The sequence below is a fragment of the Helianthus annuus genome, chromosome 3, assembly GCF_002127325.2.
Source record: "Helianthus annuus cultivar XRQ/B chromosome 3, HanXRQr2.0-SUNRISE, whole genome shotgun sequence".
NCBI classification, from domain to species: domain Eukaryota; kingdom Viridiplantae; phylum Streptophyta; class Magnoliopsida; order Asterales; family Asteraceae; genus Helianthus; species Helianthus annuus.
Genome location: NC_035435.2, coordinates 97,233,989 through 97,252,372, shown reverse-complemented (window position 1 = coordinate 97,252,372; position 18,384 = coordinate 97,233,989). Strand labels below are relative to the sequence as shown.

At 35.2% G+C, this 18,384-nt stretch overlaps 1 protein-coding gene across 1 annotated transcript; it reads left to right on the top strand.

Annotated features, from left to right (window-relative positions):
- Positions 1–12,631: 12,631 nt before the first annotated feature.
- LOC110929230 (DNA-directed RNA polymerases II, IV and V subunit 3) lies at positions 12,632–15,632 on the top strand. The gene is made up of 3 exons (XM_022172367.2): positions 12,632–13,219; positions 14,743–14,980; positions 15,090–15,632. The coding sequence occupies exons 1-3, from the start codon at positions 12,768–12,770 to the stop codon at positions 15,360–15,362; spliced, it is 963 nt and encodes a 320-aa protein (XP_022028059.1). The 5' UTR covers positions 12,632–12,767; the 3' UTR covers positions 15,363–15,632.
- The last annotated feature ends 2,752 nt before the right edge of the window (positions 15,633–18,384 follow it).

The window sequence follows — 18,384 nt, the reverse complement described above, 5'->3', positions numbered from 1 at the left end:
TTTGTACCAGAGCATTACGTTGGAGTCGTCAATTTACACCATTCTGCTCGTTCTCTGTTAATGTTAGTTCATCAATCGTTTTATTCTACACTCTTCACTAACCTAAATTTGAAAAATAGTTACGACTTTTCGTGTCAAACTTCCCCTTTCAAATGTAGAAACTAATATAGTTGATGCTATAATTGTTCCATTTTCCAGTTCTTTTATATGGATAATCAAAGCTACTACAAAAGTTGTACTCTTTTCTATCCCAAAACACATGTGCATGTTATTCAAATGTCTGAATAGAGATCCACACATACAAAAAGAAGGCTCCAACAACAGCTTTCGTATATGTTTTAAGTTCTTGCAAGAACGACTTGTTTTACATGTCCGGACATGTGAAGGCCATCTTCGTGCATTGGCCTTGAACCTAACATGTATCGCTAAAACATCAAAGCCGTTGTAAACAAACCAAACATCCAACAAACCGTGAGTACATCTATAAACAATAATAGTGAGTATATCTATATACAAATCAAACATCCAACAAACCGTTAGTGAACCTTTTGATAGAAAGTTCCTTTATTTTTATTTGTTAATACATATATAAAATAACTAATAGAGTAGGAGAACCGTTTAACTCGCTCTATCATAACACCTTCTTTAAGCTCTCCAACTCCTAAATAATCACACATTTAGATCGCTCATATTGCATTACTAATGTAGAATGTTTGTTTTTTCCAATTGAAGAAGTTTGCTAGACAAACTATTAATCCCTTTAATAGTTAATCCACATCTCGCAAGATTTTAGATTTATACACAAATCGTGTACCTTTCACGACACTGCTTACCAATACGACTGAGAAGAGACTGTGTTATGAGAGACCATTTTGAGGGCCCATCCATATGTTTTCACCAGCTCAAGGACTTTTTCATCCTCCTACAACGACAAATAATAATAATAATAATAATAATAATAATAATAATAATAATAATAATAATAATAATAATAATAATAATAATAATAAAAATAAAAAGAGACCATAAAAGCTGTTTTGATCAAACGTGTCAAAGAGTAGGAGGGGATGTGGTGAAAACCTCATGAGTCTATGGACCTTTAATAAGTTCTGAATTAAGAACCTTTTTCCAGCGATGCAGACATTGGACTTCAGATCTATCAGAAAAATACACAGCTGCAAACGCCAACTTTTATAATTGATTTTAAAAAAACATTCATGTAAAGCCCATGAATTCCAATCCCATATAAAGCATAAGAAAACCAATAAGCTGGTGAGAGAAACAAAAAGAAATTACGTTGTATAAATATGTAGGGACCAAAGTCTCATATGGATCACTGAGAATAATCACTCCATGAACATTAATTATTGGAAATTTCAATAGCAGTAACTATATGAAACCAAACCATTGAAATCATATGAACATTGAAATTTAAAATTAAAATGACTCAATAAGACGGGCACTATTGCCTTTTTTGTTAGACTTGAACCCGTACCACTTTAATAAGAATAAAAACACGTGATACCAGTAACCCAAGACGCCATCGGCTTTTTTTAGTTATCTAATATACTTTAATGATTGGCATTTATTTACTTATTGATATACACGGCTCCTTATAACTTATCATTTCTCTCATTATATATGTGAGAATGACATGTGAGACAGAACCTTTTATTTATGTGCGGGTATAACTGAACCAAACTTAACTATGGATTGGGAGTGGCTGGGGGAGTTCTTGAAGGGAATAGTGAAGCCTGCGGCCGCCACCGCGGTGGTCAGGGCCGGCTCAACCATTTTGGTGGCCTAAGGCGAAGTAAAAGCTTGTGGCCTTTTTCATCACGTCGTCTACAGGGTACGTTTAGCCAATCCCGAATAAAAAATACTAAAAATGGAAAAACTTCGTACCAACCATTCCTTGTGGCCTTGAAACCCCTCGGTTTTAAGGTTTTAACTAACTATACGATAATTTATCAAAACTACTGTCTGTAGAGTAATTAGGAAAACAAACCTTGATGAAAAACACCGGCTGTGTGCTGGGAATTGCGTGTGGTTTCCCAAATAGAGTTCAAAGCAGGTTCGGTTTGAACCAGATCAGGAACATTGTTAGGCACAAAACGTATTTGATGTTGCCCATCTGCAAATACAAAAGCATAATAAGTTATAAAAGAACTGAGAATAAGTTATGATAAGAAATTGGCTCCTGAATAATTTGAATACCATAAAATGATGAAGATTGACTTCTTGAGTTAAAGTGGATAGTTTCTTTTTCTTTTTATGGCTTTCGGCGACGGGCATTGTGGTCAGAAAGCCTCTAGCGACAGCTCCACTTCTTCCCATCAAATTCTGACAGCCCGTGAAATCTTTAACAGTCATTGGAAAGCACAATTGTGTTGTTTTAGAACTGGTTGGAACGGGCCGGGTCAGGTTGACCGACAAAGATTTGTACCCATCGTAACAAATATGAATACATTAATAAGCTACCTTTTACAAATAAACAATGTAGGACTGTAAACACTTTTAAATTATACTTCAGCTAACTTTTAATAACCAATTCTCTTTTATCTTAAATTATTCGATTTGACCCGTTACATATGAATACAAAAACATAGTTGCTAGTGGGGGTTTTCAGTAAAATGTAGCCTCTGTTACCAGCATGAGTCAGCATACGGTTCGACCATAACACATGGATGCAATATAAAGGTTCTTTGACCATTTTTCATGCAGAATGAACATACAAACAAAATTCTTCATAAAAAAGTAAAAAAAAATCCCAGCAATTACGGGTTTTACTATTACGGTTCTACCTTCACGTGGGTACTCGGGAAGGCGGATGCTCTCAAGGTTTCTTGTGTCTCGTCCATTATTTTACGCCTCGGGATACTCAGAATGAACGCTTGCAACTAAAAAAAGAGGTAGATTAAATAGGAAACGGGTCAAAAGTTTCCCAACGTGCACCTTCAATTATTTAATTTAAAAATTAGATGATTATAGAAGTTAAATACTTTTTGTAATTGTATTTTACGCTAATCATCTACATAAAAGATTAAAATGTTGGGATAAGAAAGTGTTTCGGGTCAACCATTCCCGTCTCAATCCACACCATAAATTACCCGTTTGACCCATTACCCAACCTATTTATGTGAAAAGAAATTGATACTGATCATGGTTTGCATATCACTTCCCTGTTTTAATCAGAACAGCAAGAACCAGAACTTGAACATCTATCTTGAACAAACAAAGGTTCAGGTTTCCTCGATTGTGGAGCGGAGCCGACCGGAAGAACGATTTAAGTATTTTTTTTTACGATCTAATGAAACAAAACAAACATACAGATGATGATGATGATGATGATGAAAAGATTCTAAAATAAAATCGAACCTGTATGAAATCACAATAAAAGAACCTAAATTACATCAAAAAATTACAGGGATGAATGGTAGAACAGAGCAACAAATGTGGAACCTGATAGGCTTCAATTGCCCTAGGCTGGGTATAGTTGCTTGAGTGTTATCTTCGTGTATCTCCCGTCACCCCCATTCTCCAACAGCATCTAGTGCACTTGCCATCACAATTTGATATCGATTCCAAGCCCTATCAAAATCTGCATCATGATTGAGGTAGTTGTGTTGAAAAAGTTATTAGTTCGTATCTAAAGAAATCAAAATGAAACGAAGATAATCACTGATCGAAATTTTTATTTGGGTTTACTCACCTTCCGTGAGATGGTCTCAAAATCATATCAACAAAACTGAAATACTGGTTAGTGAATTCAAAACTTTAACTATAGGATAATCGAACAAATGAAGAGTAAAAGTACCTGGCGTCATTGAAGCAGTGGCTAGGGTTCGAAAGCTTGAATTAGAGGAATATGAAGATGGCAATTCATTTACCTGCATCACAGGGACATTGAATCAATTTAGGGCTATTAGAGTAGATGAATCGGATGAAATTAAATCTGTGATACGTTTTGACTTGATTGAAGACGAAGATGAAAGGCTTTCGAAAATTAATGCAGGAGGAGGGTTTGTCAATTTTACCCTCAAATTCAGTTACTTTAAATGCCTAAATTAATGAATTTCTTTATAAATTTTATTCATTTTAATATTAATGCAAAAATACAATTTTGCCCTTTTTACTACCTACCTAATTAAGTGTTGTACCATAAGCATTATAACTTACTTGAAAGACACAAATGTATTAACTAAATTTTTAAGTATATATAGAATATAGATATAGATAGATATAGATTATTAAGTAAATTAAATGCAATTAATAGGATTTTTCTAGGTTGGTGCATTTAAAACAACCATAAATTTTGGTTTTAAAATAGAACATATAACTAAACTTATATTTTTAAGTATATATAGATATAGATAGATATAGATTATTAAGTAAATTAAATGCAATTAATAGGATTTTTATAGGTTGGTGCATTTAAAACAACCATAAATTTTGGTTTTAAAATAGAACATATAACTAAACTTTAGAATATATATAGATTATGAACAGACTGGTTGATAGGTTCTTCGTTCTTGTAGGAATGTTCAAGACAAGACAAGCATAACTTGTTTAACTATTTGCGTCGAGAAACTTAACCATAACACTATATGTTGGAAAAATTGGTGAAAATAACATTTCATAAATATAGGAAAATGATTTTTTTCTATTTTGGACTAGAAATAAATATAATAAAATGAGCGGGTTTTATATATTTATTTGTGGGTTTATGTTCTATGTTGAAAGAGCTTCGCAACGAACTAAACCACGTCCAAAACGGAGCTAAGATGAATGAGATATCGATGCTCAAAGTTGGGTGTTTGAAACATTGAATGGTGAAACAAAAGAGAGAGTAGCACCTTGTCCCACATAAGAGGAGATATGGAACTTAAATGGGTATTTAAGTGGGAACTCTCCATCCTTATTGTTTCATGGAAGCACACATTAAGTGTACTCGCGAAGTGTGCGGGTCACCCTAACTCGCACTCGCACACGCGCGCGCGCGTGGCGTGGGCGATGAGGCGCAATGTGGCGCTTTGAAGTGGCGTGCGGGTTCAGGCGCGTGACGTGGCAGTCCGCACGCGAGTGCATGTGGCATGAAGGCGCGCGGTTGTGCGCATGGAGCATGGCCCTGATGTGACGTGCGCGGCGCACCAGAGTGAGCCAATACGGCGCGACTGTGTGACGTGCTCGTATAGGATCACACGTGACGTGGCGCACGCGCGCATGGACCTGAGCTAGTGTGGCGCACGCGCGCATGGCAGTGAACCAAAAGGACGCAGTGCGCATGAGCGTGCAGACCTGCGCGCGCAGAAGCTTCCAGCATTAAATGACGAAGCAGTTTCAGTTCTGCATTCGAAACTGACGAGTCAAACGGTTTTAACAGCGAATTAAATGACGTATTAAATTGCATTGAAGACGTTTAATGCAATTTAAACCTCTCCTTAATTCCTTTTGACTGTTTCGACTTAGGAGCTGTATAAATACAGCTCCATACCCAGCTGCGGAATACACCGGCAACACAACAACATCACATACTTTCTCGCCACAGCTTTTAGATCTTCTACTTGCTCTCTTCAAGGTAGCCTTCGGGTTGTAGGCCAGCACCGGCAGTACGCTGATTCGGCTGTTGTACCCTGGGAAACAAAACGAGTACTCCTGGGAGACTCGAAATTTGTTTTAAGGGAAGCGTGTATACACGTGACTCAGCCTCTCTGCTTCTACTCCTTTCTTGTATTTTGGTTTATTTCAGTTGTAATTGTACTAGTAATTTTAGCTTTCTTATTTCTGTATTGTAATCAAAATAATAAAATTTGTTTTATTTTTATTTAATTACGCGAACGGTTCCTACACTATCAAATTGAAACCATGTAATCAAATACAACCGTCGAATCCATTATGTAAAGGGATAGACGGGTTACATTTAAGTTGTATGCAAGTTACACTATAAATTCAATATATATCCTTAGTTTGAGTTTTGCTAGGTTAACAAGTCAATACCTTTGAAGAAACATCAAATTAATCTCTAGGTTAACTTTTGGGATTAGTCCCGTCCAAATAAAGGTTAATCTTTCTTCCTTATTTGATTACTACAAGATCCTGCAAAACAACACAATACCGTGAAGCTCGTTACAAAGAGGAGGATTGGGGGGGGGGGGTTTCTTCTTGTAACCACCCTCCGGCTTGAGAATAAGAACTTGTTTGAGGATAATAAGTGTGTGTATTAAGTGAGAGAGTAAGAGAGCGATGCTTAAATCTAGAGACCAAGTCCACTATTTATAGTCGAGATAATAAAGGAGGTGGACTGATGGGCCTTGGGCCTGACACCAACATCAAGGAATATTGTGTTTGTCTCTATAAACACGACCATTAGTGTTTGCATGCTAAAGAGAATGTGGCGCACGTTGAATGGATCCACGTGGCCTGGCATTTGTCCTTGTTGTCGGGTCTGTCATCAGTGTTTAAATGGAGATCATGGAGCAGTGGTCGGCGCACGATGATTGGTGACATGTTAGTATCCTTGTGTATTTCTTGTCTCCTGCACGATCATCCATTGAGAGTCATTGTTAGACACAGCCTGTCACGCGCCTTTTGGCCACATGTTCCGACGTTCGTACTATATGTACTATGCCTTGCTGGCATGCACGGGCTTGCGCTACTTAGGCATGCGCCATTCTACTAAGGATGGCTTAAGTGTGATACATCTGCTTTGGGGATATGACTCTTTGCACACAACCTATGCTTAGCATTGTGCAAATTGGCGTAACATTTGAGACTATACCACCTTCAACCTTTGTTTTAACCAACCCAAACTGCTTATTAAAAGATCTTATACAGTTCATTGGATCAAACTTTTTATGAAAAAGACATTATACAGTTCATTGTGTCATAAACTTGAAATGACAGAAATCTGTTACAATCCAGCCCAATAATTAATTATTTTCGTATGAATTAAACATTGAAAAGAAGTTAATGGTTAAAAATATAATTCCGATTTCATAAAGCTTGGTGGTCCATCTCCTTTTTATTTGCATGGAAATTTCGGCCACAAAAGTCTTTTGTGGCGCACGTTTTCCCGTACCCCCAACCGTTGGTACCCAAGCACCCAAGAAGAATGGTTAAAAATTAGTAAATTTTCATGGTAAATGAGCGAGCTGACTCCGAGCTCGACTACAAAGGCGGAGCTTAGTGTAAAGTGGGGTGTATCCGCTCCCCGAATGTTTCGGTTAAAAATGTAAAATTTTCTATTTTTCGTCCGAAAATTTTAAAAATATATAGGATTGTCCCCCCGATTATTTTGCCTAAATATTTATACAATATATAAATTGGGTCCCATGACTTTCCGCCCCCTTGGAATTTTTGGTCAAGCTCCGCCACTGCTCGACTAGGCTTGAGCTCGGCTTGTTTAACTTACGAGAGCTCGAGTTTTTTTTATCTAAATCTCAATCTCAACTCGTGAGTAGTTTAAAGCTCAAGCCGGCTCAGGTTCTTCTTGTTTATTATTAATTAAATAACTTATATACATTTTATATATGTATATTATTTATTAGTTTTATATATAACAAAATATTGAATTATTATTTAGTTTTTATCATAACTATTATATAATATAATAATAACTACTATGTAGATATATATATTAACAGAAACTATATAAATAATTAATAGGCTCACGAGTCAATTCAAGCTTGATAAGTGAAGCTTATGCTCGAGATTATTTTTTAAACAAACTTATTTTAAGGCTCAAACCCATTTATGACTAAATTCAAATTAGCGAGCTAATCTCGAATAACTTAGAAGCGGTTTGAATTATTACACACGTAAATATAGTCTTATATTTCATATAGCTAAGAAAGTAAAATTAAAACTTAACAAAAAAAAAAAAAAAAAGTTTCTACAATTCCATAAATATTGTTCAGTCAAGTCAAGTCATACCAGAAATTGTAATTTTCTTAACCCCACGTGCATTCAATATGTCGTCACCCTGTCTGTAGTTTTTTAAAAGTCAATTTATTTGCAATTTTAGGAGTTTTTTTCCTAAAAGGGTGGTGGTGGAAAAAATATTTACTAAAATGGGTGATTTGGAAAATATTTATCAAAATAAGTGTTTTGTTTTAAGTTTTTTCCCATAATGGTGGTGGTGGTGAAAAAAATAATTACCAAAATAGGTTATTTAAAAAATTATTTACCAAGATGAGTGTTTTTTATTTATTTCTTTATTTTAAACTAATATATTGCATTTTTTGCTTTTATTTTTGATTCAATATCACATTTTTTTACCACACAACTCATTATACGGCTTATCTTATTTTTTAAATAACTTAATTTACTTCTTTCATTTTTGTTTTTTAATGTTTTTCTTTTATTTTCCCTTTATATTTATGTAAGATAAATAATTTTAATATAAAGTTTGCTCATGTAATTTCAGGATTATAAACGAACACGAAGATAATGGTAATATTTACTTCTATCAAGCATGAATATAAACTTATTGGACAAAAAAATTAATAAAACTAGATTAATTTGTAATGAGTAATACTTTAAACTTATAAAAAAAATATAATAAGTTAGCTATATATATAAAAATAATGAGTTGATTGAAGAAAAAAAAGTATAAAAGTGAAAATTTAGTTAAAAAAAGAGAGGATTTACAATTGATTTTTATGCTTATAAGTTTAAAGTATTATTCATTACAGATTAATCTAGTTTTATTAATTTTTTTTTGTCCAATAAGTTGATGTTCATAGTTGATAGAAGTAACTATTACCATTATCTTCGCGTTCGTTTATAATCCTTAAATTACATGAGCAAACTTTATATTAAAATTATTTATCTTACATAAATATAAAGGGAAAATAAAAGAAAAACATTAAAAAAATGAAAGAATTAAAATAAGTTAGTTAAAAAATAAAATAAACCGTATAATGAGTTGTTTGGTAAAAAAATGATATTGAATAAAAATAAAAGCAAAAAAATGCAATATATTAGTTTAAAATAAAGAAATAAATAAAAATACTCATCTTGGTAAATAATTTTTATATAGCGTATGTTGATAATTATTTTTTCCACCACCACCATTGTGGGAAAAAAACTTAAAAGAAAACACCTATTTTGGTAAATATTTTTCAAATCACCCATTTTGGTAAATATTTTTTCTACCACCACCATTTTAGGAAAAAACTCCAATTTCACAATAGTTTTCTAATCTAATTCTAATAAAAAAAAAAACTTCTAATCTAATTCTAATAAAAGACTACAAATAATGTCACATAATATTTTCTCCTTTAACTTCATTTTTATTTATTTTAATAATAATATATAAATATCACTTATCTAACTTCTAATAAATAACTTCATACATGCCTTATTATTATTATTATTATTATTATTATTATTATTATTATTATTAATTTTTACATATTTCTCCTTTCTAAAGAAGCCTTATTACATATTTCACCAATCTCTAAATTTAATTACATATTTCCCTTCCTAAACCTCATATATTACGGGGGTGTTTAGCTTAGCTTTTTGAAACAACTTATTGATTTATTGATTTTTTCAAGTAAATAAGTCAAAATAATGTTTGAACAAATGAAAAAGACTTTTTGAAACTAACTTTTTGTATAAGGTGGAAAAATCATTTTGAAAAGCCTTTCCTAACTTTTCAAAATGACTTTTCCACCTTATACAAAAAGTTGTTTCAAAATGTAATTTTCACTTGTCCAAACATTATTTTAATTTAGAGTAAACTGCAATTTTACCCCCCTGAGGTTAGGGGTCATTGGCATGTCTACCCCCTAAGGAAATAATTGCAATTTTACCCCCCACTGTTCAGTGTTATGTTGCAACCTTACCCCCTGTTAACAGATTCTGTTAAGTCAACATTTGTTTTGACTGTTATAATGTGTGAAAAGTCGTTTTTGCCCCTGTCTTATTAAAATTATATAAAAAATTAAGAATCAAGTTTATCATCATCATCATCAGTTCATTCTTCTTCATCATCATCATCATCAGTTCATTCATTCTGGGTGTTCTAGATCCACAAATCACCTACAAACAATTACTCTCATAATTCATTCAACATCAAATTTACACAAATCATCAAACCCTAAGTGCCCTAACAACAACAACAAATCCAGATCCACAACACAAATCACAAAATCAACGAAACAAGTTCATCATCATCATCATCAGGTTCATCATCATCATCATCAGTTCATCACCACCACCACCTCCTTCTCCTCTTCTGACCATCGCCACCATCATCCCACCACTGTTCATTCTTCATATTAAAAACATCCCCATCAATGGCGTAATATCAAATCCCAGATTCTTGCAATCTTGCGTGCTCAAAATAAACCCCAAAATGAGATTCTAATAATTTGATTATTGCTACAAGAAAGAAGCACACAAACGCAGTGATTATTGCTACAAGAAAGAAGCACATAAACCCTAGCCACCACTTTAACTTCTACATCATCTAATAACCCAGATCTGCATATGAACATGAACACAGATTCATAATCAATCTTCATACAAAACAAATCCCCTTTGACTTGTTCATAATTAATCTCCAAAAAACCCAGATTCATAATCAATCTTCATAAAACACCCATGAACATGAAAATTTTCATAATCAAACTTCCATCTCACAATACATCATCTTCATAAAACAAGAACACCCATGAGCAAGATCCAACCATAAGAACCAAACCCGACTCATAAACCCAAACCGAACTACCATCACTGTCCGTCGTCGTCAGGCGCAGCGACAATGATGGCAGAGAAGTCGGATTTGGATGTGGGTTTGTGAAGAAAAGAATTTGGGGAAAAATAGTGAAGTGGGTCTGGAAGAAAAGAAGGGTTTTTTGGGGGTGGATTGATTGCAACAGTGGTGCCGGAGACGGTGGTGGTGAGGAGAAGTGGCGGCGGCGGAGGAGGGTCCGGAGATGAGCCGCCATCAACGGCGGAGATGGCCTGGATTGATGGTGGATGTTCTTGGTGGTGGTAGGTGTTTCGATGGTGGTTAGGGGTTTCCGGGCTGGGGGTTCAGTTTGGTGAGGTGGTGGTCAGGTCAGGTTTTGGTGGAGGTGTTGATGGTGGTAGAGGTGGTGGTCGGTTGATGGTGGTGGGCGGTGGTGGTGACTGAATGTTTGTGAGAGAGAGGGAGAGTGTGGCAGAGAGAGAGAGAGAGAGAGAGAGCTGTAGAGAGAGAGTGTGTCTGTGTGTGGTATAGAGAGAGAAAGTGTTATATATAATAACAATAACAAAAACAACAACAACAACAACAATAATAATAATAATAATAATAATAATAATAAATATTGGATAAGATTACCAAAATACCCTCACCTATAAGGGTCAAACTACCGTTGACTGTTAACAGGGGGTAAGGTTGCGACATAACACTGAACAGTAGGGGGTAAAATTGCAATTATTTCCTTAGGGGGGGTAGACATGCCAATGAACCCTAACCTCAGGGGGTAAAATTGCAGTTTACTCTTTAATTTATTAGCTTGAAAAAGTCAATAAATCAATAAGTTGTTTCAAAAAGCTAAGCCAAACACCCCCTAAATCTCCTTATTAGATTTTTGTAAAAGTCAATAAGTTATAAGTTGGGGTGGAAAATCTTAGCCAAACATGCCCTTATGAGCTTTTTCCCCTCAGATACACCCTCATTGCTAAACATCATTTTTGGAGCTTATGACTAGGGTTGTTCAAATTGCTCGACGCTCTTCGGAAATTGCTCAGAAAATGCTCGTTCGATTTGACGCTCGGTTGTAAACGAGCCGCTCTACTCGGTTCGGTTTGCAAATGAGTCAAGCATGAGCAAAGGTCCGCTCGGCTCGTTTCGGCTCGAATTATTATTTTTAATTAGTATATATATATATATATATATACGTATACATCTACACATACAGATACATATATAAACACGTATACACACACACACACACACATATATATATATAGACAAATATAAATTACACATATATATACACACACACCTATATATACACACATTACATACATATATACTTGAATATAAATTAAATTTATAGTTTTATATATACCACTCTATTAGATTTTGGTCCGCTATATACAAATTTACAACTATATCTATACATATTAGCTCAACCACGCCAATAAAAAAATGAGTATCAAATCTAAAAGTTAAACCCTAAACCGATAAACGAAAGGCTGCTCATCGCCTCAATGTTTCATCATGTTACCCTAAGTCGATCGTCTCCTGTTCTCAACGTATTTGTTCGTGCAATATGATCATGGGCTCGTCGGCCACAACATTGTAATTCATAAAAAAAATATTATGTCACGAGATGTGTATGTTTTTAAAGACATAAAAAACTTGAGACTAAACACTGTCACCATCTATCTCAGCAAATTTAAATTGGGCGACACGGTTGTTCAAATCGCTCGAACTTCGCTCGACGCTCGCTCGGAATATTTATTGCTCGAAAAATGCTCGCTTAATTTGAGGCTCGGTTTTAAATGAGTCGCTCCGCTCGGTTCGATATGTAAACGAGACAAACACGAAGAAATGTCCGCTTGGTTCGACTCTGCTCGTAAACAGAACATTTTATTTTAAAAATCTAATAAGTCAACAAATTGTTTAAAAAAGGTTCATGCCCGTGATACATGTCCAAAATACCCAATTCTTCTTCAACCTTTTTCTGTATCAGGGTTTTCAAAACCCTAGAGTGAGAAACAAACCCTAGAGAGAGGAACACACACACACAGAAGAACCAACAATGGACGGAGCATCATACCAGAGGTTCCCGAAGGTCAAAATCCGCGAGCTCAAAGACGACTACGTGAAATTTGAGCTCCGAGAAACCGACGCAAGCATGGCGAACGCACTCCGGCGAGTCATGATCGCAGAAGTTCCCACAATCGCCATAGATTTGGTTGAAATTGAGGTCAATTCGTCCGTTCTCAATGACGAGTTCATCGCTCACCGTCTCGGTCTTATACCGCTTACGAGCGAGCGTGCGATGAGCATGCGGTTCTCACGTGACTGCGATGCTTGTGACGGTGACGGACAGTGTGAGTTTTGTTCTGTGGAGTTCCATTTGAGAGCTAAGTGTATTAATGATCAGACGCTTGATGTTACGAGTAAGGATTTGTATAGCTCGGATCATACGGTTGTGCCTGTTGATTTTTCGGATCCTGGGTCTGGTTTTGAGAATCCTGAAGATCAAAGGTCTGTTTCTGTATCGTTTGTGTTGTTTGTTTGAAGTTGTTTTGTGAATTAGGGCTTTTGTTGTGAATGGTTAGGGTTTAGTGTGCAATTGTTGTGAAATTTTGATTGTGGTTGTTGAGAGTTGTTTGACTTGATTGAGAGGTCTCCAATAGTTTAATTATATGAAAGTAAGATGTGAATGAGCTGCCTGTTATCTGCTGTGACTGAGAATTAATTGATTTTGACTATTGAGAGAGTGTTATGGTTATACAAGTAATGCTGCTTCTATTAGGCTCTTTAATGCTTTGTGACTGCTGTTAGTTGTATAACAAATGTTGTGGGCTTGTGAACTTATCTGGTTCGCTTAGTATTGCTTGTACAAGGTGAGTTTTGTTGCTCAAGATCAGTGAGTCGCCCTGTGTTCAGTCTTCATTTAGTGTTATCAAATATTATAATCTTGTTCAATGTGCTATATTGTTCTTGTACGTCATCATCATCATCATCATCATACTCAGTAAATCCCACCAATAGCAAAGCTAAGGTAGGGTCTGAAAAGGGTAAGATGTAGACAACCTTACCTCTACCCCGTAGGAATATAGAGGCTGCTTCCAGTGAGACCCTCGGCTCGATAGCAGTTTTGCATCAAGCCTTGGACATGAGGCACATAACACTCAGCAATTGGGACAAAAGCCGATTAGCGCATGTACCCCCTTGTCTTTCGGCTATCAACGCCACCACATGATGCATGATTAACCGTCCCTCGCTTTTTGACGTTATTTTCACGAAATTAGTAAAATAACGTTAAAATTAGTGCACTTTCACTTTTTAACGTTATTATTTTCAATGTGCTATATTGTTCTTGTACGTGTGATTGCTAAACTACTTGCAACTCTTTTCATTGACAAAGTTTCAGAATTTTTACTTATGCTAAGGTAATCTTGTTAGATGCTAATGTATAATCCTGCTGTTGCTATGCATTAATACTGATAGCTGTGTTACTCCTACTGATGACATCCTGATGATGGGTTATTTTGTTAAGTTAGAATTAGCTAGGCAAAATTCAACAGTTGTATATGTATAGACATATAGTATTGCATTACACTGATCATTCATTCGATAAATATCTCTTCAAAATTAATAACATTTAATAACCGGTAAAAGTCAACATATTATGTTAGTCTGGGGTTATCACTCACTTTACATTCAATTATCTCATTAGGGCAAACATACTAACGGACCAATCTTCAGTGGTCGATTCTGAATTTAATGATTCTGACCATTGTAAGAGTATCATGATTATACAAATAATGCTGCTTGCATTAGGTCCTTCTATGCTTTGCAATTGTTGTTAGCGTGTATAAGAAATATTGTTGACTTTAAAGTTATCTGATTTAATTTTCATTGCTTATACAAAGGTTTTGAGAAATATACTTAAGTTTTGACTTGTAAACTCTGCTGATTACTGAGAAATATACTTGTTTTGAGTCTGTTGCGGGTTTGAGTAAGCATGTTAGAAGTTAATGTTGATTTTACGTCGTGTTCAGGGGCATCACTATTGTGAAACTCCGCAAAGGCCAAGAACTAAGGCTAAGAGCAATAGCCAGAAAAGGTATTGGTAAAGATCATGCAAAATGGTCACCTGCTGCAACCGTCACTTTCATGTACGAGCCCGAGATTCACATCAACGAAGAAATGATGGAGACATTATCACTCGAAGAAAAAACAAGTGTCGTTGAAAGCAGCCCCACAAAAGTCTTCGCCTTAAACCCTCAAACTCAGCAGGTTTCATCATTTTCTGCCAACCTTTGTAACTTGTACATACATAAACATTGAATTACTTAATTGATGATCATGAGTGTGTGTCTGTTTGTGTTGGTTGTGATGTCTTCAGGTGGAAGTGGTGGATCCCGAGGCATACACGTATGACGATGAAGTGCTGAAGAAAGTGGAAGCTATGGGGAAACCCGGGCTCATCGAAATCTATGCAAAAGAAGACAGTTTTATCTTCACCGTTGAATCAACCGGTGCAGTCAAAGCTTCTCAGCTGGTGATCAACGCCATTGATGTTTTGAAACAGAAGCTTGATGCCGTTCGCCTGTTGGAGGACACTGTTGAAGCTGATGACCAGTTCGGTGAATTGGGTGCTCATATGCGAGGAGGTTGATTTTAGCTTATCTTTGTTATGTCTGAATGTTAATCTACCGTCAGTTTCGTTCGTATGGAAAACTGGGATTTTTTTTATGTTAATCTTAAGCAGATTGTAGGGTGTTTTTATTCCACTTTGGGTAGTGCAACACTGAGATGCAGATGAAAAGCCATTGTTTTTGTTTATTTTCTGATCACCAAGTTTTCGATAAAAGTCCCGAATGAAAGCATTTGTAGCGTGAGAGCACCCTTTTAATGGAATCGAATCTGATCCTAGAGCTGAAACAAACCTGAGTTGTATGCTCCTGATATTTTATGTTTCTATTACTGAGACTTAACTTTTTGTATGGCTTTTTTTGTGGTTCTTCTAAGTTAGCCTGGACTAAAATAAAGGGATGGGTTGAAATTTACCACAGTGGTTCACAGGATAGACTCATTCAATAACCATTTCTGAAATCGGCCCGTTCTGACCTGAACCCATCCTAACCTGATTAGATCTAATATATCCATTTTTTAAAATCGGACCATTCTGTCCGGAACCTGTTTAGACCTGGTTTCAATAAGATGGCTGGTCAATGTGGTCAACTTTACCACATACGACGACATCATACAAACATTTGAAAAATACTCTGTACTTAGCTTCCCTATTTAACTTTGCAATTTGACACGTACGACCTTCAATGTTATAAATCATGATACTTAAATTGATAGGTTTGGAAGTTCATGCATCTCACCCAAAGCCATTGGCCAACAAACAAAACAATGTTGTTAAATACAAAACTCATATGCCATAAGTATTAATCACAAACACCAAAAGTCTCCATAACCAAATTCCCTTAGGAGAAATTGTGCATCAATAAAAAGGATACCCTCCTGGATATGCAGAACCTGATAATCACCCCAACATCAGATTAGCAAAGTATGGGGGTTTGGGGATTTGGAAATCAGGTAAAATTAGCGGGTCAGATAACCAGACTGGTACGATAAAATACTAGTTTTTATATCATATAACCAACTTTTGTTTTATATACCATTATTTGAATGACAATCTATATTTTTTTCTTTTTGAAATAACACGGTTTAGAAGGTTTTTTTCATTTGTTTCGACTATATTAACCCATCTGGCCCCACATAAGCCCATTTGTATAATTGTATAAAACAGGGTCGAAAAGTCCACTCTTTATAGATAATTGATCAAGAAGAGGAGTTACCGTGACAATCCTCGAAATCATATGGCTTAGGATGATAAGCTGGATAATCAGGAGTGTATGAGGAGTAAGACGATGACATAGGATAACCTCCGGCGGCTACCGGTGGATAAAGCATGGAGGAAGGTGGCGGTGGTGGTGGTGCAGAGTACATAGGCATCTGGGTGTACTTGCTGTAACATATAACATCTATTTAGCATAATGATAGCTTTATCAAGTTTATTGGATTATTGGTCTCATCCATCTTATATATATATATTATACGGGTCATCAATTTATGCAATTAAACCATTTAGCATTTTACTCCTTAGTCAACCTAGGTATAAATGTCGTGTTAATTATAACCTTTAATATATAGTTGTTGTATTATGTTTAAATTTTGATGTATTGTACACTTCATTTATGTCTATTATGGGTTTGATTAGTTGTATGGTTGATGTATTTGTTTATGTTGTTTAAACTTTATTAGTTGTTGGATTGTGTTTAAAACTTTGATATTTTGTAGGTTTGATTTTGATATTTTATTGTTGATATAGATTTTTATCTAATCCAGTATAACTTATTAAAAATGAGCAAACTAATTAAAATGGCGATGGATATTAGGCATATAATAATCAGATTTATGAATGACCAGAAATTACAATTGCATGGGGTTATTATTTGGGCCTAAATAACAAAGTACTGGGTTGGTTCTAATGGGCTTAAAATGTGATTGGGCAAGTGTTGATTATCCGACCCATAAAATGCAATAAAAGGAACTGGGATAAAGGTCTAAACAAAGATAGCCTAATTCAGTTTAGTGAATTAAATGGGAATGAGGTATTGAGGCCCATGGAATTTTAAAAGGGAAGTCGGTTGTTGTTTAGGAGGTTTTTGCCTTTTTGGGGAGACTTTTTGACGGCTGCTTGTGGGATCGCATACATAATTTTCTGACGGCAATTTTAGGGAGAAGAAGGCAACAACAGTTTTAGCATATGGTTGAGCACAGAAACAAAAGCAACAAGATGGCGAGCATGCGTGGCTAATCGCTTGTGACTTTCATCTGGATGAAAGATTGTTTCATGATAGTAACTAAGTTTCAAAAGTGTTCAAATTAGGCCACTCAAGTTTTAAAAGTGTTCCAATCAGGTCACTCAACATTCATTCTTCATTAAAATTAAGGGTTTTTTTATCCATTTCATAGGTGACCGTGGTGATGTGGATTTTTGTTTCTTTTTTCTTTTTTATTTGATGCTAACGTCGAGCGATGACGTGGATTGTAACATGTTTTTTTAATTTTTAATGTAATTAAATGGTTTTTACTTTTAATAAATATAATTTCATATATTAAAATAATTCGACCCTAGCATCTTATGCTCTATTTTTTTTCTTGACACGTGGAAAAAAAGACATGGCTTGATTTGAGTGTTAAGTTATCTAACTGTGACAAAAACAACACCAGTGACCTAATTAGAACACTTTTAAAACTTGGTTACTATTCTGTGAAATTTTCCCTTGTTGTTTCATTTTACATTTTTCAGATTCTTTTTAACTGGTAAATGTTGATCACTTGTGTTGATTTTGTGAAATGTTTATTATATTTGAAATTTTTTTGTCGTTTATCAAGCGTATTGGCAATTTCTTTGCATTGCTAGTGAGTTGGTAAATTGGTGGGTAATTTGTATAATTAAATGAGTTATTAGGTTGTATAGTGAGTCTTAAAAACTATCCCTAATAATTAATCAATATCATTAATTCTAAGGTTATGTCTATGTGGTGTTATGAATCTGTAAACGGGTTTTTATGTTAAAACGGACAATCAGAATTCTAGGTGGGGTTACTTCTTCTTAATCT

Bases quoted from the DNA above. Each gene is read 5' to 3' on its own strand.
- LOC110929230 (XM_022172367.2), top strand. From the start codon at position 12,768: ATGGACGGAGCATCATACCAGAGGTTCCCGAAGGTCAAAATCCGCGAG. The intron at 13,220-14,742 runs GTCTGTTTCTGT...CGTCGTGTTCAG, and splicing joins GAGAATCCTGAAGATCAAAG to GGGCATCACTATTGTGAAAC. The intron at 14,981-15,089 runs GTTTCATCATTT...TGATGTCTTCAG, and splicing joins TAAACCCTCAAACTCAGCAG to GTGGAAGTGGTGGATCCCGA.